Genomic DNA, 23,126 nt, shown 5'->3' on the forward strand with positions numbered 1-23,126 from the left:
TTTCAGATTTTTATCATCCCAATTCCATTATCATATTCAATTTCTCATCTTATTTATAACACCACAGTATTATTTTTATAATCCTTAGAAGTTTTTGCTCCAGTGCCTCTTTGTACTATCATGAAATATATATTCTCCATCGCTGAGTGGTTTCTCCAATTATTTCTGGTTACACACACAAGCACCCAAGTACCCTGCTATGATGAGCCTTTTTATGGTTCTCATAGGGTATGGTTTTTTATTTTATTTTCGAGTATGTAATGGTTTTGCTTGGTTCTGAAGTGTTCAAGGTCTGTAGCACAGTCATGTTCTGTTATTTAGTCTGTGGCGTTTCTTGTAAAATCTTAGCTTCAGATTCTTCCCCAAATCCTTCACATCTTGTATACTCACTTCTGCAGGGAGGTTCTATTTTCTCGATACTACGGTGCTTACTCTGAGCTCAGCCTACTGTCCTGCAGCTAAGACTGCTTCATCTTCATGCAACCCCAGTGCCTACCATGCCAGCAGACATAAATCAGGACACATTTGCCTGGTACTCACAATAGAGAAAAATCCATGAAACGTGTTTGCTCAACATAAAATCATTCCAGTCGGAACACACATATTTGCATTAATATATTTCCCTATTCCTCTTCCACATTTTTTCCCTAGGCAGTGTTGAAACTATGTCTAGGTACATGAATTTAGAAGTCACCTAACTTGTCAAATTTTATTCAAAAAAAGACTTGTGCTTCTGCCACAACATCTATCTGGTATCATTAATATCGTTATTCTTGATATTATTCATACTTATCTGTATGATTAAAATCTATATGATAAATGGATTTTCGTATTTTTAATTTTTTGACATAGCACTGCACTGTACCACTGTCATCCTATTGTTCATTGATTTGCTTGAGCGGGCACCAGTAACGTTTCCATTGTGAGACTTGTTGTTACTGTTTTTGGCATATCGAATGCACCACGGGTAGCTTGCCAGGCTCTGCTGTGTGGGTGGGATACTCTCGGTAGCTTGCCAGACTCTCCGAGAGGGCCCGAGGAATCAAACCCGCATTAATGTGTGCAAGGCAAATGCCGTACCCGCTGTGCTATTGTTCCAGCCATAGCATATCTTATTTTTTATTGGGGTAATACTGCATTTTCACATCATATAAGTCTCAACTGGGTATCATTATAGATCAAGTCTGTACAGACCAGGGCTGGAGTGGGCGTTCATTTGCCTTGGCATGAAGCTGACTAGGTTCGATTCCCAGCACCCCATATAGTCCCCCTAGCACCACCAGGAGTAATTCGGAGTGCAAAGCCAGGAGTAACACCTGTGCATCACCAAGTGTGACCCAAAAAGAAAAAATCTGTACAGACCACATTAAGTCAGCACTGGAAGTCTTTTTCTCTCTTGCTCTCTACAAGGGACTGCTTATACCTGAGATTTACCCAACTCTTGGGCCCCTTCCCTTCAGGTAACCACTAATTTGGTCTTAGAGTCTGGAACAGTTTCATTTGCTTGCCACCAGAAGGAGTCTTCAGAGAATCTGAGACTTAGAACGAAGGGCAAGAGGATCTCATGTATCTCCTTCCAGCGGTTGCTCAGGCAAGAGTCATGTGACTCTCTTAAGACATGGCTGTACCACTTCAAACACCTTTCTGGAAGGCATGTCTTGTCTCTTGATAAGTTGATTCTCTCTTTTGCACCAGGACAATCATGTTAGTTTGGGGTAAGCAGAGATTCATTTGACTGCTATTTCCTGCCATTGGAGAAAAAATTTTGTATTAAGAAACCCTTACAATTAAAAGCAAATTGATATTAAGTAGGCTTGAATATACATGTCTGGAATTTATGAATGTGAAAACCAGGGAACTAATTATCTTAATACAAAGAGGGTTCCAGATTTACTCTGAGGAGCTGCCTCCTGGTCTTTGCCCCCGTGTCCTGTATCTGCCTCTACTTTCCAACTTAAGCTTTGTGGTCAAAAAAGTGAGTGGCTTGCTGTGCCTGCCTGTGAAAGACCATTAATATTTCCAGGTCACGGTGGTTTTAAGACAGCATGGCTTTTAGGAAGAGTTTCTCTTGTTGGGTATATAAAAGCAATTTCAGGAGAGATAGAACAGCCATTGATACTCACCCTTAGACTCAGCTGACCTGTGCTCTATCTCCATCACCCTGAGGTCCCACCAGGAATGATTCCTGGGCAAAGCCTTGGGTGGCCCCAAAAGAAAGAAAGCAAGAAAGCATACTTTTCCAATTCATTTTGTTTAATGGCAGGATTAAGACATTCCTAAAAGAGAAACCTGTCCAATCAGTGCTAAATAGCTTCTGTGACCCACAGTACACTTTAGCTTTCAGAATACTAATACAAGCACAGGATACCCAAATCCTGCCAGGGTACTAAAAAATTATGCTTCATTTATGCCCAGGTATAACCTACCAGAATAAATCTTAAAAAAAAAAAACATGGAGCGTGCCAGTGACAGGACATTCCAATGTATAGTGAGGAATGCATAGTTCAGTGATGGGACTGATGTCTATGGATGTGATTACTCAGAAGAGGTTTTACTTAACATGCAGGCCTTTAAATAAGCTCTATTTTAAGTATAACCATGAGAGCTATACTTCCTTGTGTGAATGCTAGGGACTTTATAAATGATCATTCTAATCCCCCAGTTCTATGAGATGAGTCTTCTTTTTTGTTTATTTGCTTTTGGACCATACCTGATGGTGTTCAGGGCTTACATTTGGCTCTAGACTCAAAGATCACTCCTGGTATGGCTCAGGGGACCAGATGGGGTGCCAGGGATTGAACCTGGATTGGGCCATGTGCAAGGCAAACACTTACCTGCTGTTCTGTTGCTTCGGCCCCTTATTCTTCTTGCTTTACCCGTGAAAAAATTTAAACCCAGAACTCCGTGACCTTGCTGAAGGTCACATCCAGTAAGTGCGTGGACACCTTGGCTGAAAAGCCATCATTCTTTCCTCCACATTCTTCCTTTTGTCCCTTTAGTTCATCTTTGGCAAAGAAGTCCTTATTTTTTGAATGGCCTTTTCAAAGGCCTCTTTGAATGGCCTTTTTCTATTGGGTGGTGGGTGTAGCTGTTTGTGCTACAGAGTAACATGTGGCAATGTAAAAATCCTCTTTTATTTTTAAATATCCTAGTTCTATGAACCACAAAATCTTACCGAAGTCTTATTAAATCAGATACAAAATAGAACTAGCACCATGGCAGGACACAAAGGGAGAGATGATGGATATGTTGAAACTCAATCTTCTTTAATAGCCACCACTAGGCTCAGATGTGAGCTTGCTGGTTAATTTTCTAAGGATTACCAATCTGAATGACTTCCATAATTTCTGTTGCTCTATTAAAAAGATCCTCGTTTACATTTGAGGACCTAATAGAGATGAAGCGATGATCTCTTCCTTGTGCTTTTTGAAAGTTTATGGGAAAGTACAAGCCAGATGGGATCATTTTGTCTGCACCACAACATCTGTGTGAGCTGACTTTGCCTTCAAACCAATTTCATCCCCACACTTTCCAAATCAACATCAGCGTTTATGAGCAACTTTTCAAATCTCTCATTCGCATGCATATCATTTTAGTGCTGTTTATTTGAAGCCCCCTGTAGAATGTTCCTTCCTACTCATTTCCCTAAAGCAGGGAAAGAATTGGCAAGTCGCAAGTCATTTCTCTGTCAAGTGTATGACTTATTTGTTTAACATCTATAGAAGACACAGACACTCGATTACCAGTGGCCTCCGGCCATGGCCCAGAAACCTATCAAAAAGGAGATGGAACTAGAAACACAAATGCTTTTTCCCATGCATTTAAAACGATGTATGTTTTGACTGAAACCTTCAAGCAAGGGATAATCCATAACCCTGCAAGAGTTATTTCACTCGTGGAACTTCACCAAAGCCTGCCACTAATATTCCCCTGTAGGGTGCTTAGTCTGCAGACAGCTTCCAACTGGGTTCTGAGACTTGCCTACCTCCAGGTCCACAGCAATGTCTCAGCACATGTGTGTGAGTGTAGTGGGGGGTGTTCATAGTCCGCCTACTCTGGTTCCGTCCATAGGTCTCAGAGTGAGGTGAATGGGGTCACCCATGAGAAGGGACCCAAATTCTTGTCTAGCTCTAATACCTTCTTGCCATGTGACCTTGGTCTCACTTTTCTTCCCTGTGAAGGGAAGCCTTGGCACTGCCCTTCTGATCTTCCATGACTGAGGGTTGAGGTGGTCGATGGGGGTGGGGATGGGGGGAGTGGTTGCTGTCAGTGCACAGAAACATTAGCTTTTCGTGCACTTGGTTCAGTTCACTTGTGTGATATGAAGCCATTACCTCCTTGCAAGAACTTTCCTTTGCGTCTTGTTACTCTGCAACTTCTGATCGTTCCTGCGGGGATATGGAGGTGCCCTGCCCACCACTGGGCATTGCGCTCTTGGCACTAACACCATTGTGGGGGCGGCCGCTTCTCTTTCCTGCCAGACCCAGCTGGAGAGACTCTGCCTGCCTGGAGTTGTGGCCAACTCCATCACACTGGTGCTTTGACTTGAAGCCCCAGTCTCAGAACCTCTTCATCCTACCAGATTCACTTCTCTTCTTAAGTTCAAAAGGCCCTACTGTTCCTTCTCACACTATCCTGAGTTTTACGCCTTCTAAGTTTGCCACTGTGCATTGATCCATTGATGGACGAATGACAAGAGAAAAGATACTGAGGCACAAGACAGCTGGTACAGTAGGTAAGGCACTTGCTTTGCATGCAGCTGACCCCAGGTCAATCCCTGGCATTGCATATTGGTCTCCCAAGCAATGTCAGGAGTGATACCTGAGCATAGGGGCAGGATAAGCCTTGAGCACTATTGGATGTTACTCCAAGTTCCCCAGCCCCTATGGGGAAAAATACCAAAAAATGAACACACACACACACACACACACACACACACATACACAGGCAAATGTTACTTCGTTACATTTTGGTCAAATCAGACCATACATATGAGAACAGTTCCAGTAAATTATGCCATATAAACTAAGTGTATAGTAGTTTCCATCTAGGTTTGTGTAGTAAAAGGAATTCTTTGGCATTCACCATAAAGATGGCCTCATAGCAAATTTCACAGAATGAGACCCTATCCACAAAAACATGACAGTGTACAATGGATTGTTATTCACCAAAAGAAAAAAGAAAAAGAAACCTGGCCCATCTGGCGGGCTCGTGAAGCATGATGCTAAGTGAAATGCATCAGACAGATGCCCAGCTGTCAAGCAAATGAGTTCCCAGATTCAGAGACCAGATTGGTGGTTTCCAGAGGCAGTGAGTGAGGGAGGAGATAGGAACCAGGTGAGGGGGCACGTTACACACTCGCTGTTATCAGCCCAAGTCCTGGGGCTCTAAACTACAGCCTGGCAACCTCGGCAGGACTGCATGTTTGAAAAGCTCACATATTTGAAAGTTTCTGAGATGGTTGGTCTTAAAAGTTCTCATCACAAGGAAAAAGAATATACGTCTGGCAATGGATAGTAACTAGATTTATTGTAATGCTCATTTTTCAACACAGGCAAAGGGAGTCATTATGTTGTACCTCTAGAAACTAATATGTTTTGTGTCAATTATCATTCAATTAAAAGTATTTTCTCAAATAAAAAAAGACTTATCCAAATCTCAATTAAACACTAATTTTATAATTGTTTAATGTTTGTAATCTCTCTTTACTGCAAAATTCAATAATTGATTGCTTCAATGAATCAAATGTTGTTCTCCAAACTCATGTGCTGACGCCTAGAACTCCTAATATTCAAAGGAGAGCTAATCAGGTAGATGAGGTCAGAGGGTGAGGCCCCTTGAGGGGATCTGTGACCTCCTAAGAAGAGGAAGAGACCAGAGATCTTCTCTTTCCCTATGGAGAAAGAGCTCGACTACAGCCATGTATGTCCTACCCTGACGCCCACCCTATTGGTACTCCAATCTCAGACTGTTAGCCTTTCCATCTGTGAGATGTATATGTTTGTTGTGTTAGCCATTGGTAATTGATTGTAACTGTCAAATGAGAAATTAGGAAAGTGTGTATTTGTGTGTGTGTGTGTGTGTGTATGTATGATTGGGGTCACATTTGGCAGTTGTCAGGCCTCCTCCTGACTCTGCTTAGAGATCACTCTTCGTGGGGCTCATGGGGTCCTACGGGTTGCCTAGATAGAGATAGAGCTTGGGTTGGCTGTGAGTGAGGCAAATGTCCTACCCACTGTACTATCTATCCCGCCCAGGGAATCATATTTTTTTGGATCCATCTTTGGTAATACTCAGGGCTTACTCCCAGCTCTGTACTCAGGGATTACTCCTGGTGGTGCTCCGGGACCATATGGGATGCTGGGTGGATCCTGGTTGGCCATGTGCAAGGCAGATGCCCTCCCGCTCTACTGTCATTTAGCTCCAATCATATATTTTTAATAGTGTCCATATCAGTGTCCAAACTTATATGGCCGTGCCCCCCTTGCAGAAAAAAAACCACTCTGGGTTTCCCCCACCCCGCCCATCCTCATCTACCTTCTTGTAGCAAGTAAACATAAAATATCCCTTAATTTCACCTGAGGCTACTACCACCTCCCCCATTAATCTAGTACCTGGTGGTGAGTGGGGTTGGTATCACCCATTTTGGGAAACAATCATCTAGAGCAGTCACTAAGGCTGCTTTATTGAGGAAGCTCTCAACAAAAATTTCATGGACATACAAGGGAACATCCTGCCTCTAATTCTCCAGGCGCTTTTTCACCTTGTTCCTTGCATTACCCAGTTATGTTGCATTTTTTCCCACTGTTTTTGCACAGCCCCTACTCTGAAGTGTTTGATTCTTTGGGAGAAGTGGATAGCTACATGTCCATGTTTTTCAACAAAATGTGCTAAAAACTTAGGCATCCAGGGGCCAGAGAGATTGCACGGAGAGTAAGACACTTGCCTTCCATACAACCAAACTGGGTTCAATCCCTGACACCCATATGGTCCCCAGAGCATGGGCAGAAATGATTCCTGAGCGCAAAACTCTTTTCAAAAGACCACCCTCCCTTGCCGTGATGGTCCCTGTGTTTATTAAGTGGAGAAGTATGGAAGACTTAGGAAATAGTCCTACTTTTATGGATCTCAGAATGCTTCACTTAATCACTTCTGTAAAATCTCATTTGCCAAGTAAAGACACTTATTCACAATTTCCAGGAATGAGCTTGTGGACAGCTCTGGGGATCATGACCCAGTCTTCTCCACTCTCCTTGAAAAGTTAATACCAGTTGAAGTTCTAAAGAATTAATGAGCGCTTTCTTCTCTGTGGTTGACAAAAGTAATGTTGCAATTAATTGCAAGACTGAGATGGAATTTCTGATCCAAGCTATTTATATCATATATTTCAAAATAACAATAATTCCGCCTGTTGGGCTCACGCAGAGCATCCATCCTGTAATAAACTGGAATGCAGGTAGAGGGAACATCAGCTAGACATGGATCCAAGGTAACCGGAGGGTCTGAATTGCCCCTAGAATCTGAGCCACACTTAACTTGCCCATTCACCACCCAATGTGCTGTCTGGCACCTTGATTCTCTGGGGATATAAGGTTGTTGGCAACCCACAGGCCTCTTGTATTTAGTGAGCTGGTAACACTTTCTGAGGTCCTGCATGCCTGGGCAGTGTTGGATGAACTCAGAGCTTAGATCCTGCTCTGCTTAGACCATCCCTGACTGACCAGCCTGGGCTGCCTGAGAGCGGAGGTGCTAAGTTTACTAATCTCCAGGCACGGTGGGCGTCTTGGAGCCAGGTAGTGAATATGTGGTTAACCAGATGGCTGCAGCCGCAGAGTTCAGGAGCTCCTACTGCATCACCAGCCAGCATGGTGCAGGGTCTTCCTGGGTCTCGACTTCCTCTGGTGAGGAGGAGGATGCCAGTAGCTTCGTAACTAAGAGGTCATCTTAGTTGCACCACCGGATGATGTCTATAGAGCGCCTGGCACCACACTTCAGACTCATCAGTATCAAGCTTGGAGGACAAGAATGGAGAGGCTGACTTGGTGCCTTACATTGTTTCTTCCAGTATATATACTCTTTTCTATGTATGGATCCAATGATTGATTTCTCATTGGATTACAATGTTATTGAGGTCAAGGGCTTAGTCTCACACCTCTGAATGTGTATAATACCACTCCTACCTTCAGTGTTCCACCACCGTCCTGCCACCCCAATTAAATGATCCCTTAGGGGGTCAAAGAGGTAGTGCATGAATAGGTCAAACATTTTCTGTGCATGTGGCCAACCTTGGTTTGATTCTTAGCATAGATTATGGTTCCATGAGCACTGACAGGAGTGATTCCTGAGCATAAAGCAAGGAGTGTGATTCCTGAGCATCGAGCAAGAAGTAACCCCTGAGGACTGGAGGGCGACTCCCAAACCATAAATAATTAAACAATAAAAGGCCCTACTCGAATTCCTCCCTTCCACTCTTGCAGTTACCATAGTTTCCAACAACTCTAGGAGTTGGTTTCATTTTTTTATTCCAGTTTGTTTGCTTTCATTAACTCACATTCCACACATGAGTGACCCACACATTGGATCCTTGTTCACTCACTTCCTGACTTAATTCGCTTCGTAGTCAGAATCCACCCATTTGATCCAAAAATGTACAATGTCATCATTTTAGTGGCAAAGTAGTAGTCCACTGAGTATATAGACCATAGTTTCCTTATCTACACTTCTATTGTGGGGCATTTAGGTACTAAGTTAGAGTCTTAGTCTGTCTTCACCCCACCAATCTTCTACACATTATTAGCGGTACTTCCTGCCCTGAGCCTGGTCAGAGATGGGCCGATTCTTGTCGAGAGGTGTCGTTGCCAGAATGAAAAAAGAACTTTCCTGACCCAAGAACTTTCCTGACTGCTTCTGAGAGCCTGTGAGGTGCAGAGCCAGGCTGTGCTGCTAATAGATGTGCTACAGTTACACTGGTGGGATCATTTGACTGTGGTTATTAGTTGGGAGGAAAATCTAATGGAATGAAACAGAAACCGAAGTGATTCCATCTCTCCTTGATATTCCATGCCTACCTGCGTAAGATCATGTAATATGATTACAATGAAATATGAGTTCATTTGGCAAGAATTCATATTTATGTTTAGGCCATTAGAGTTGCAGTGCACTAATCATTTAATTTCAAAAGTAATTTTATTCTACACATGTACCCTTGGCATCCTAAAACGTACATAAAATAAAAGGGAGATGTATTATAAAACGAGGATCTACCTGCGTAAGATCATGTAATATGATTACAATGAAATATGAGTTCATTTGGCAAGAATTCATATTTATGTTTAGGCCATTAGAGTTGCAGTGCACTAATCATTTAATTTCAAAAGTAATTTTATTCTACACATGTACCCTTGGCATCCTAAAACGTACATAAAATAAAAGGGAGATGTATTATAAAACGAGGCAGTGTTTTGGAACCTGAAATACAGAGAGAACCTTAATTGGCTTTACCTTATTATTTTGGTGTTTAGAAAGGGAAGCCATTGATAACATTCTCATTTGGACTCCTTTTTTTTAATGTCTGGAATGCTCATTTTTCTCATTTACCACTAAGAAAATTTTTTCAGGGTATGTTCACCATGCTTGAGAGGTATTTTTTTTTTTTTGTAAAAATGTCTAAGTATCGACTGGCAATCAAGCCATTTGTTTTAACTCAGTGGGAAATAATTTTATTAAGCCTTTAACTAAAGCTGTGCAAGCAATTTTCCTCCATTCCAGTGTCTTGGGGGCTGCGTTAATTATAAGAAATGGGGCTATTGGAGACATTTACTCTGCACACAAACTCCTCATTGTTACCCCCGACTGGTGTGTGCTGACAGCTGCCTCTTAGAGAAATGTAACCCATGGTTCACGGTGGAAAGGGTGGCATTAGCATAATTTTTTGGCAAGGACAAAGCTGGAGTTGCAGCACTGCCTTCAACAGTGATTCCTTCATTAAGAGTGTCTTTTTGGAGCCCTGTCTTGGGGGCCCGTGGGGCAACCCTACGATTGTCTTGGAAGTAACTAGACCCTAAGTGAAACGGCTGCTCCAGGATGAGAAAGGAAAGGATTCCAATTGCTGGGGATGATGATTTTCAAAGGGTCCGTGGAAGAATGACTGAAATGAGTTGCCAGCGTTTGATCAAAATTGACACAGGGTAGAGGCAGCTATTTTTTTTTTTGACAGTGACACTAATGCATATTATGGTTTCTGTAAGAGCAATTAGAATTAAAAACATTTTTATTCTTCAGAGACCAATTTAGACAAAAATAGATCTGATAATGCAAGGCTTAACGTCAAAGAATAAATTATATCTCCGGAAGGTTCCGTAAGTTCATTTCCACATCGCTAAAGGTATTTGCGACAACTGGGAAAGAATTTTTTGTGTGTATTTTTGAAGACATATCAGGGACAGTTTCAGAAAGTAATGAGAAATCTAATTCTATTAATATTTATTCTTGATATGATAAACTACTCCTTTGGCTTTAGGGCTCCCTTTGATTTTCTCAATAATAAATAAAATTAGAAAATGAAGTAGGAGTGATAAAATCGGGTAATAGAAGATGAGGAAGAAGTTCCTGTTCTTGGCAGTTTCTGGGTGCCAGCAAGCACTGTGCTAAAAGATTGGCTTGTTTCATTTGAATAATCACTCTGCCACTTAGGTGTCCTCTAGTTACAAATGGGAGCATTAAGCCTCTAGGAAGTTAAGTGGTATTTTCAGGTCATTCAACCCTAAAGACTATGATTGACCTTTGAACCCAGTTGTTTTTTTTTTTTAAAGAGTCAGCAGTATTCCCTCAATGACCCTGAGCTGCTGCTGTGTTCCCAGTGACACTCAGTTAGGGATGTCTTTGGAATCCATTGGTTGATGCCCCCAGATCACCTTCCTACACTCCCTTTTATGTAAGAGAGCCTTGATCTTGGTACTCCCTGGCACCCTGGAATTTCTCTTCAGTAGTCCTTCATGCCCATGCTCCAGGCACTTTCTTTTGTCCTTTGCATGGTCTCTGTTGGGTTTCCATAGGCATGGACGTGGCTCCTTTGTGTCCATCAGATGGGCCTGCCTCCTCTTCACTCCAGGTCCACCAGATAGAAAGACGGGAACCCACACAGGACAGGATGTGGACAGTGTGTTTAGAGTTTTGGAAGTTTCCTCCCTTCAACGTGTGCAGGAATGAGACATGAATCTCTCCAGGGCGTCAGAATATCTCCTGGATAGTTACATCAGTTGGGATCAGGGGAAATGAGGTACTTGGAGTTTTAGTCTTTAGCTTTTCCTGTTCTGAAATGAAAAGCTCCGCAGATGATTCTTAAAACAAGTTTTGGAGTCCCAGAAGGCTGAATGAATCCCAGAGTTGCCATAACCCACCTATTGGGAGGTGGCCTGACCCTTGGAGTAGGTGCTGGAACCGGAAATGCCTGACGAATGGATCATTCTTCAGGGATCATCATGCTTCATCAGCAGGAAACCAATATGGGGCATCTCTCACCGGGAAGAGGGAGATGACCTGAGAGGAATAGCAGCTGAGTCAGATATGTGTACTTTTTACTTCTGGAAAGTGAGATATGGTCTCTGCTAGGAAGTCCGTGTGCTTGGGTTTTGTAACTAGGTGACTTTCAGCCCTGGCTGCATATCTGGATGATCTCAGGAATTTTTGAAAGTCACAAATGCTGAATTGCTTCAATGTCATGGAGAGTTCTGCCTACATTTTCTTCTGTGTACCTTATAGATTCATGTCTGATATTGAGGTCTTTAATCCACTTTGATCTGACTTTTGTGTTGCAAGCCATAATGCCCAAAAGTAGAGAGAGAATATGGGGAATATTGTCTGCCATGGAGGCAGGGGGAGGATGGGAACGGGGGGTATACCCATGATATTGGTGGTGGGGAATGTGCACTGGTGGAGGGATGGGACTTTGATCATTGTGAGATTGTAACCCAAACATGAAAGCTTGTAACTATCTCACAGTGATTCAATAAAATTAAAAATAAATAAATTAATTAATTTTTAAAAAAAATTTGCATGTCCAAGGAAAATTAAATCAGAAGAGCTAAGGCTGAGCTTAGGCATTTTTGAAAATCATGTCCGGTGAGACAGATGAGAAGCAACAGGGACAGCAGGGGGCAAGGGTCAATGTGCATCAGTGGTGTTAAGGAATGATAGAGCTAAATATCCAAACCACAGTACAGCAACACTGAAATTATGAGACCCCTTAAATAAACAAACTGAGAAAGGTGCCTGATGAGATGGCAGGCTGGGATAGGGGTGGGGGTGGGAGAGGGGACCTGGGAACGCTGGGGAAGGAAGATGAAGCCCAAGTATGAATAATTTTGCAAATCATGATGTCATCACAAAATATAATGAGGTTAAAAAAATCACGGCAGGTGAGAATTGGTGGAGGAAGAGGTCGTTAGGGAGGGATGTTGAACTTTCACTTTGTTACACATTGGACAATTAGTACTGCTAATAAGGTTAGCACTTGTTATGTGCAGTACTATTCCAAGAGTTCTTCATGGAATAAAATGATCTCCATAGATTCTATACGGTAATGGACGAGCTTACATCATTTTGACAGATGTGTAAATGGAAGATGTAGGACGAATAACCTCTTATTCCTTATTCAGGGGGTGGTGGTGGGGGATGATACTTCTTGGTCTCTGTTATGAAAGGGAGAGTGTCCCGCAATGTCTAGTACAGTATATTATGGCTTTTCATATTATTGCTTTGCTCATAAGAAGACTTAGGTGGCTCTTGAATGATCAGCATGCCTTGTTTCTACTCACTGATATTGGAGTGTGACAGTAATCCGTCAGAAATCTACAGGTTCTAGGTGACATGTCCTGACCCCCAGGTTTTCGGCATCAAAGTCACCTGAGTTTCCTGAAGTGTGTCTTTGCAGAGTTTGTAAGATGGTTACAGTAGATAGATATTAACCCTCTAGATTCTGACTCTGGGTGGGTTAAGACTTGTAAGTACATGTCTGATTTATATCTTCCCTGTACCTGGCATTCGTAGATTCTCAGTGATCTCTTGTGTTCTGCTGACAACCTCCCTAGGAAGTCTGCATTGACAAGGACCTGAAGGACAGGGTGGGATTGAGAATGTCTTATAATTTAGCTGGTGACACCACTTACCTATCTAGTGAGGCCAGTTTTTATGTGGTTGCCTTGTGTTTGTTTCATTGTGGTTTTAGGTTCTGGGGCACACTGTGTGTGTGTGTGTGTGTGTGTGTGTGTGTGTGTGTGTGTGTTTGGTTACTCTTAGTGACGCTCAATCCTTTTAAACTACCTTTCCATTACATAGTGAGGGCATTATAAAAAAAAGAGATTTAAACCGCAGTTTTTTTTGTTGGTGGTCTTGGAATATAGTTCTATAATGAGAGAGAGAGAGAAAGACAGAGAGATAGAGAGAGAGAGAAAAAGAGAGAGCGAGCGTGCACAGCAGTTACCATCCCCAGGATGTAGACTGGACACAAAGAGTTTGAGTTTGAGCGTCTGAAGCATTGCTTCCTGTTAGCAGCCACTCCCCTACACCTGGATGAGCCTGGCTTTCTGTGAGAGGTGTCATTCAATGCCAGCTTGCTGCAGCCCAAGCTAATAATTTCGTGACAGTTTGGTGTCAGGGCATCTTGAAGTTTGAGTGATGGGAGAATGTGGGGTTCACACATTTCCGTTTTGTTCTTGCTGAACTTAAGACATGAACAGGAGGCTAAAATGAGAGATCTAGAGGCTGGGCTACTTCGTGAAAAGAAATGAAATGCAAGGCAGATCCATTTGGGTCTTCAAAACTTTCCCCTCACAGGATGCCTTGAGCTGGGGTCAGAGCATGGACTATGGAAAGGAGATGTCTACAGGGAAGTGGAGAGGGTGTTTGACAGGAACTTGTTTTCTTTTCTGGAATCTTCCTCAGCTAGCCTCTGGATTTTCTTTCTAAATTTACCTGAGTTCCAAAGGCCAAAGTCCTAGAGAGCTTTATTCTGATGTCTTGTCTTCCCACTTTGACAACTTCCATGGAATCTGCAGCAGAAGCCTTCTTTGGTGTCCAGGTGCCTGTTTGGGAAGCTCATTTGGATACAACAAGTCTCATGCTTTGATCTCCCACAGCTAACCAGTCACCAGCCTCTGTTCTGAAAATCCTAAGAGTTCTGTTTACTTGGCGCTTTAAAGGCATACAAATCCAGGATGGAAAGCTCAGCCTGAGTACCAAATAAAAATACAGTTCTACCTCATCATCATCCCGTTGATTGTCAAATTTCTCATGCGGTCTCAGTAACGTCTCCATTCGTCCTAGCCCTGAGATTTTAGAAGCCTCTCTTTACTCGTCCTTCCCAATGATGCCACATTGGAGGCTCTTTCAGGGTCAGGGGAATGAGACCCTTCATTGTTACTGGATTTGGCATATGAATACACCATGGAAAGTTTGCAAGGATCTCCCATGTGGGCAGGAAACTCTCGGTAGCTACCCAGGTTCTCCCAGAGGGAGAACTAGGCTATAAGATGTCGTGCAGCTGCTTTCGGGAGCTTGGTTTTAAGTGTCTGGATGTGAGCCGTTGGTGGGATTACGTGGCGCTAGGGGCAGTCCCTGGGTGTGACCACCTAGCTACTGGAAAATGGAAAATCTGGGCGGAAGAGGCCCAGTCCCGATCCGAGCAGACTTGGAGGTCTCAAACCGGGTCCCACACACCTGGGTTCCTCTGCCGGTACCTTCATGCATGAAGCTCGTCCAAACAGTTCTATCTAGGAGAACCAAAATTCTCCAACTGTCAAAACGCTTTTTACTTGAGTAGCTCTTCTTTTCCATTTATGTACCTGTCACATCGAGGAGACAGTGGAAGCCTCTGTTCTAGCAAACCACAGGACTATCCCAGTGGGTAGAACTGGAGGATCTGCTGATGGCAGTGCCCAGTGTCCATGGCCAACACACCCTCCTTCCTTTGTGCCCGGGCAATGCCATATAAGGAAAGGAGGAGGAAGAGAAATTTGATCTGAACCAAGGAGTGGGGAAAGAACCCCCCAAATAGTCCCAAAGGTCCCTAGTTCAGTGTTGGAGACTCATGGGTGCTCTGATGGTGGTGGAGTGCAGTAAGTCTACACCAGTATCATATACTCTAAAATGATCACACCCATATGACCTAAACTACAAATAGCAACAGCATCAGACTATGATATCCCCAGCTGATAGCAGGTGATTGTGTGCCAGAGCCGAGAGCAGGCTCTTGTGAAGGAGGATTGGCTGTGTTAGGAGGCAGGACCAGAATTGAGTGAGGATAAGGTTGACTTTCTTGTTTGAAAGGAATGGATTTTCAGCAGTGGACTGACGTGGCCTGCTGGACAAGGTTACAAGGTCTTTCGGTTGCTGGACAGGTGGAGGAGAAAGTTACCTATCCAAGGAGAGGTGTAAAACTCCGTTTCCCATAGGTCCCCGAGGGGCTGGTACAAAGTACTCAGCTGTAATTCTTTGAAGACTGAGTCCACAGGAGGTATGCCTGGGTGAGTATGGATGGGAGTCAGGGGAAGAGACAGATCAAGAATGACTTTTGGGTGTTGGAGCCCACAGAGGGCGGGATACTTCAGTGGTTGAGAAATACAGGCAAGGGCACAATTTGGGGACTGGAATGGGAGCAAACAGAGAGTTCTTTTAGGACTGGTGAAGTGTGGGGTTTCTGGAGACATCCAAGCTGGGATGCAGAGGAGTCGGAAGGGTGAGTCTGGAGTGTTGGAGATTTCGAAGCCAAGCATTGAAAGTCATTCCAGGTTAGTAGTTTGGGAGCACTTGGCTCTTGGAAATGTTTAGTATTAAAGAAATACATCATTATTTCCAGTGCTCTGGTTTCTGAGGTTGACACCTGGAGAACATGCTCTCGTCTGTTGTGATTTCTCTCCTCCCTCCTGAGTGGGACACATAAGTATGATGAGCAGACAGCAGGGGTATCAGTTGGTAGGGTGGGCTCATTCCAGATATTTCTGTGCTCTTAGGCAACTTTTCCTCTTCTATGTACCTCCTCTGTCTTCACTCAGGTCTAGGTTCCACTTCATATTTAGGTGTGTTCCCAGCAACTGCAGCCTATAATTAGGTCTGGCACATTGTTCATCATGTTACACCTAGAAGGCTCCTGAAAATAGCCCAACCGTGAGCCTGCCAGGAGTTTAGGTTGGGGTTCTTGCACTGAGAACAGGACCCCTTGGTCCCTTGACCAGATACAGATATCCCGTGGGAGTCCAATCACTGTGGACATCAAGAGTGGGTGACCACCCAGAAGACGAGCAGGAAAAGAGGGTGGACCATGACTCAGGGTGGAAAAGCCTGTAAGTCAGACCCACATACGTGTTATGATTGGACACGTGCCTCCACTTGAACGGTGGGTGATTTCAGCGCTGCCTTTTCCCTTTTATTCCAGTTCCTTCTGCTCACTCTTGTAAAAGCTCCTTTCATCAGATCCATCGAAGCCATGACCCTGGCCTCTTGGTTACCATCCTCCCCAAAGAATGTTCTAGCTCCAGTGTTTCCTATTTTTTCCTTTGGCTGAGAAATCCTCTCATCTTCACTTCTTTTTTAAATGTTTTGATTTTGGGGTCACACCCAGTGATGCTCAGGGATTACTGCTGGCTCTGCACTCAGGAATTACTCCTGGCGGTGCTTGGGGGACCGTATAGGATGCGCGGGATTGACCCCGGGTCAGCTGCATGCAAGGCAAATGTCCTACCCGCTGTACTATCGCTCTGGCCCCTCATCTTCACTTCTTGTGAGATGATTCCTCCCTGTACCCAACTGACAAACACTCCTCCCTCGGAGAGGATCTGTTCCTATTGGCTCTCTCCCCTGTGCGATGTGGCCAGTTGGTATCATTGACCGCACAAAAACAGGAGATGGGAAACTCCAGACTGGCTTTCCAGTGTGCTGATACCCCGTTCTCTGAAAAAGCCACTTTCCTCTCCTCTGTAGCTTGCGTGTGACTGGGAAGAGTACTGGACTTTTTCAGCTCTATTTGCTCCTCTATAAATGGGGAGCATTCTTACTCACTTCTGATATTGGAATTAAGTGCAGTAAGACCCATAAAGCTTTCTTTTAAAAGTCTTAGTGGATGTAAAAGAGGGATTTAGTCAAGAGAAATTTTATTGTCCGGAGTGGTACTGTGGTATTTGAGAATGTGGTGGCAGGATTTTATTGAAAGGGTTCCAAGCCACCTGGTATCTTGGGAGGTAAAACCTGGAAGGACTGAATCTGTTGGCACTGCCACCAGCATGCAGTGCTGGGGAATTGTTGATCACGTGTGATGGGTGAGAGATGGTACTGAACAGTTTGGGGAGAAAAGACTCAGAGGTCTCATTACTTTTAAGTATTGAATCTGTCTCATGGCAGAGCCTGGCAAGCTCCCCGTGGTGTACTCGATATGCCAAAAACAGTAACAACAAGTGTCACAGTGGAGACATTACTGGTACCCGCTTGAGCAAATCAATGAGCAACAGGATGACAGTGATACAATGAAGACCTGTAAAACACTTAGCAGAGTATCTACTACATAAAGGAACCCAGTAACCCAGAGCTCCCTTTTTAAGCTGAGAATCATTTTTGTCTGCAAATACACATGCCCCTAAGGGGCTGTTAGTGAAGACACATCAGGTTTCAGAAACAAATGGTGCAGGAAGCTGACAAGCGAAACGAGCTGGAGAATCAGCAGGCGGTGGTTCTCAGATTCAGGTCCTGGGACGGGCCACACTGCTGTCACTCAGGAGCTCGGGATAAATGCAGATTCTCAGAGTCACTGATCCTGGTCCTGGGCAGGCTTGTGGAGTCTGGATGTTAGCAATAACTACTGTTTTTTTTTTAATTTTCTGGTGCTGGAGCAAGTTGTGGGCCACTTTTGAAAGTAGAGGCAGCAGACATCGGTGAGGAATAGGGACACGAGTTTCTGTAGGTGTGTGAGGGAGCATTTACTCTCAGTCACAGAATGTAACTGCTGAAATGATATTTCAAAGGGGCCATGGGGGGGCCCTTTGATGCTGTAGTGCCAGGGTCTGAAACTTGGGGTGGCACATGTGGGGGTACTGGGAATTACACCCAGTGGTGGAGAAGGGATTGCAGTCAGCAGTGTGGGGTGAGGCTGGGGATCAGATGCGTGTAAGGCATCACTCCAGGATCAAGGAACTATGAGGACTCTCCCTGATAAAACTATTTTTAAAATTTTTAAAACATTTTATAAGGTAGTTCACAATATTTCATTAATTTAATATTCAAACACCAACCCCACCACCATTATGCCTCCCCACCTACTGTATTTGGGATGTTTCCATCCCAAACCCCAATCCCTGTCCCAAAGCAGAACCGAAATAATATATTTTATATTGTGTGTTATGAAAAGCTGCTGAAAATGGTACAAAAAAGTATCTATCCATAGAGGAAAGAGTGTGAAGATTGTTTTATTTTGGCAGGGGCCACTGAGACCTTCTATAAGATATCACTAACATGTTGCTAACGGTTGAGCCTTCTGAACTTTCATATATATATATATATCTGTAAATACACACACACATTCCCTCTGTGGTTGGTTGCCTACTATTTGAATGCCATCAAGTGTGGTGTGGTACTCTTGGAGAATGGGTAGGGTGTGTCTTATGATGTATTGCTCGGCCTCAAATGCAGCCATGTGGTCCAGGAATAGGTTCACTCTTGCGTGAGGCTCGGCCCGAGTGTGTGGGAAGTGGCTTTGAGCATGGCAGTGGTTGGGTTCTGGAGGTTTTTGGCTGCTGGGGCTGAGTCCCTTGGGGCAGGGAGATCATCCGCCCCCGCCCCCCCCCCCCCGGCCCCGAGTGTTCCGAGTAAAACAGCCTGGTCTGGGGTCTGGTGGCATGGCTATGGTGAGCGTCATATTATGCTCCCTCCTGCTAAAACTATTAACCAGGTGTGGTGCTGTCAACAAAAATTCCACTATCTTGGTGATTCATTCCCCTTTTTTCTTGGTTGTCTGATAACAGTATGTCTAGACTGTTTCTTTTCAATGACCTGACACTAAATTGACAGTGATTTTGTGACTTTTGATTCAAGGGCTGGAGAAAGAATACAGATGTCAAGTGCTAGCCTTGCATGGGGCTGACTCCAGTTCAATCCCTGCACTGTGTATAGTCTCCTGAGCACTGCTAGGAGTGATCCTTGAGCATGGTGCCAGAGTCAAATCATGAGCACGGCACATGGGCCAAAAACCAACACCAAAAGCAAACCAAAACAAATCTAAAAAGGACTATGGATGCATTGACTTTTTTTTTTTCCTCTTAGGAAATTCCACCTACTTGGATGACCACGGGCCACCTCCTAGTAAGGTAAGGTCTTTGCCCCTGGTATAATCACCGTGTCCCTTTTTCTTAGCAGTCATAGCTTCCCTATGCCCAACTCAGTCTTCACGATGGTGAAATAAGACACATGAAAATGTTACTGTGGATGTCAGGTTCATCTTCTTGGGAGGAAAGTTGGGTGTGAGTGGGGGAGCAGAATGGTCCGTAGATGCTTCTCCATTAAGTTCGTTCTCTCCTCACTGGGGGCCAAGTGAACACTCGCTGCACTGTCTGCTCTGCAAGGACGAGAGGAAGGGGGTCTTTCTCTGGCCCCCACCAGCTGCTTTCCTCAGTGGTATGTTGAGATGTTGCTTAGGCTCCAGGTTCAGTTAACCAGGACTGAAGAGGCAGAACTACTCACTCACTTATCTACACATTATTTATTTATATATTTAATTATCCATGAGGAGAGACAGGAAGAGAACTCACATCAAGAGGGAGCCGGGGCCATTGTGCTAGCAGGAGTCTCCTGCCTGCATGAGGCCCGAGGTTGACTTCAGAGCTCCTCCTGTTTGCACTGTGATTGTTTCCCCCTCTGGGCAGGCCTGTGACTCGGTGTCTTTCCTCTGGTCCCGACACATGATGCAGAGTAACAGGCGGTAGAGCCATTCAGAACTGGGAGAATTATACTTAATATAAATTAATATAATATACTCATTACATTATATTCAGGTAATATAGTTACTTATGTACTGTAGCACTGCAGCACTGTCCTCCCATTGTTCATCGATTTGCTGGAGTGGGCACCAGTAACATCTCTATTGCAAGACTTGTGGTTACTGGTTGTTTTTTTTTGGGGGGGGGTCACACCCGGCGATGCTCAGGGGTTACTCCTGGCTCTGCACTCAGGAATTACCCCTGGTGGTGCTCAAGCTCAAGGGACCATATGGGATGCTGGGAATCAAACCCAGGTTGGTCGCATGCAAGGCAAACACCCTACCCACTATGCTATTGCTCCAGCCCCTGGCATATCGAATATGCCACAGGTAGCACGCCAGGCTCTGCCATGTGGGCGGGATACTCTCAGTAGCTTGCAGGGCTCTCTGAGAGGGACGGAGGACTTGAACCCAGGCTGGCCGTGTGCAAGGTAAACACCCTACCCGCTGTGCTATCGCTCCAGTCCATTTGTATACTACTTAATATAAATAACTAAGTACTGCTTACTTATATAAACTTACTCCGTCCGACTCAACTCTTGGTGACCAGCGTGGAAGCTCCCCTTCTATTGTCCAGGGCACTTGCTTCTCCTGGGGGTGACCGTCCTGCTGTTCTTTGTGAGGAGCTTTGGTTATTGGATGCCCTGTTCTGGATTCCTTCTCCTCTGGCCCCTGCTGGCCTTGCTTTGGCTGTGCATCCTTCCTGTCCTGCACTCTGATCTTGAACCACTTCCTCTGCTGCCCACCTCAGGTAATGCTGCCTGTGATACCTGCCCCCCCCAACCCAAAATGATGAGGTCCCGGAAGATCCCATTAGACCAACTGTCACTGTCACTGTCACTGTCACCGTCCTTCTGTTGTTCATCGATTTGCTCAAGCGGGCACCAATAACGTCTCCATCGTGAGACTTTTTGTTACTGTTTTTGGCATATCGAATACGACATGGGTAGCTTGCCAGACTGCCTTGCGGGCGAGATACTCTCGGTAGCTTGCCGGGCTCTCCGAGAAGGGCGGAGGAAGCAAACTCGGGTTGGCTGCATGGAAGGCAAACGCCCTACCCGCTGTGCTATCGCTCCATCCCATTAGACCAACTCTCAGAGTCAATTTGTTCATCAGACACTCTCCCAAGTTTGAAAATGGTGAAGGTCATCTCTTGAAACCGGTAGAAGTTTCTGTAGGACAGACGATTTCACTCTCAGCGCATCGTCGCTATCTAGGTCTGGATCGGAGACTCTTGCCTGGCTGAGCAGTAGCCGTGAGCAGGAGAGCATGACAATGGATAAAGCAGTCTGGATAAGCAATGGATAAGCCTGGCATGTTAGCATCTCTTCATCCATGCTTATTACTTCTGGCGGGGGGTGGGGTGGGGTGAGGGGTAAATGAATCCCAGAAACGATGAGGTCAGACTTCCAGATAAATGGTCTTTAGAGTGTCCCATGACCGGGGGAGGGGGGCGCCTCAGTTATCTAAGGCTCCAGACCTAGCTGGAAGGACGTGGCCTAGTTCGGGGGACGTGGTGGCATTGGAGGATAAGGCCTCACACGCGGTGCGGCCTCTGGAGCAAACTCCCAGCCTGGCAGGGGAAAGCAAGGCCAAGTCCAAGCCCGTCTCTTTCTGTTTTGGTTAGCACCAGAAAGAGCTTTTCATGCCAAGCCTGAAGGAGCTGTGATCTAGATAAAATGAGTCTCAAGCTCTGAAAATGGTTTGAGGTTTGCAGGCAAGCTTTCGTGTTATTGAAAGTCCAGTTCCCCGAGCTTCACATTCCACAACTAATAGCCATTTAGGGACTGGGGCGTGTGCCACCCAGCACACCCTCAGCCCAGACCACCAAGATTTTCCTAAGAAAGACCCAAATGCCTCTGATTTTCATTTGTTTAAAATTCCCTCTCAGTGTTTTTCGAGCTAAGCGATTATTGTGAAGGTGGCTGTTAATAACCTCTTTGGATGAGTGTTTTTACTAACACTCGGGGTGTGAATGAAATCCCGGGGTTAAGGCTAGAGCTCCATCAAGTATGAACATGTGGGTCTCTACAGAATGTGGTAGAAATGACTGAGTATGGAAACAGGCAGGAAACAGCAAGTCCTGTGTGATCACACTAATAAAATTGTGTGGGTCTGGAGGTGTGATTTCTGGTGATTTCTGCTCTATTTGTTTATCCTTTTTGGGGATATAATTTGAATTCATTAAAGCAATGCCTCTTGGAACTGGAGAGATAATGCAGGGGTGAAGACACTTGCCTTGCATGAGACTTACCTGATTTGATACCTGTTAACTGCATACAGTTCCCTGAACACAGAATCACGAGTAAGCCCTGAGTACCACTAGGTGTGGCCCAAACCACCTCCTAGACCCCCAAGGAGAGAATTGGCTCTTTAGTCTAAATATCAGAGGGGAAAATATGGACTGGCATAAGGAAAAAATGACAGTGAGCCTGAAAAAACTGTAGTGGTCTGATCTTTGCAGCTCGGCTGCAGTTTAGACCCAGTGCAACTGACCTTGTCCATCTACTGTCCTGAGGTGAATAGCAGGATGGATAGTAATAAATTCTGGTGGTGGCAAATAGGTCCCAGTTATCCTTTCACCTATGTTGGGCTCTCCAGATAAGACAGATAATGAGAGTTGGTTGAATAACTCAAGAGAGAGGGAAAGTCTCTCTCAAACTGATATCCATCACTTCCTATGTGCCAGGCAATATGTTAATCGTTATTATACGCAGCCTTGATCTCTATAGAAGTCTATAACAGAGAAGTAATTGCTTATGCCTCATTTTACAGATGAGGGAGCAGGATTGTAGAGAAGCTGAGAAACCTGCCAAAGGGCATGTACTAAGAGTTGAACTTGGGGTTCCAGGCCAGGCCAGGTAACTCCCTGGTTCACACTTTTAGCCTTACAAGGTTATGAACTTTTAGTTAAAATACACTCTTTTAACTTAGCTTATTTCTGTGAATTTTCTTTTATTGTTGTTTATTCTTTTGGGCCACGCTAGGCAGTGCTCAGGCCTTACTCTTGGCCCTGTACTCAGGAATCACTCCTGGCAGTGCTCAGGGGGCCATATGGGGTGCCAGGATCAAGCCCGGGATCAGCTGTGTGCAAGGCAAATTCCCTACCCAC

At 44.6% G+C, this 23,126-nt stretch overlaps 1 protein-coding gene across 1 annotated transcript in view; it reads left to right on the top strand.

Moving 5' to 3' along the window:
* UST (uronyl 2-sulfotransferase) overlaps positions 1-23,126 on the top strand; it is a 379,487-nt gene that overhangs the window by 133,749 nt on the left and 222,612 nt on the right. Inside the window, exon 2 of the mRNA XM_004609057.2 lies at positions 19,303-19,346. Within this exon, the coding sequence (XP_004609114.2) occupies positions 19,303-19,346 (44 nt within the window). The remainder of the gene's footprint in view (positions 1-19,302; positions 19,347-23,126) is intronic.

The sequence above is a fragment of the Sorex araneus genome, chromosome 4 (assembly GCF_027595985.1).
Source record: "Sorex araneus isolate mSorAra2 chromosome 4, mSorAra2.pri, whole genome shotgun sequence".
Classification (NCBI taxonomy): domain Eukaryota; kingdom Metazoa; phylum Chordata; class Mammalia; order Eulipotyphla; family Soricidae; genus Sorex; species Sorex araneus.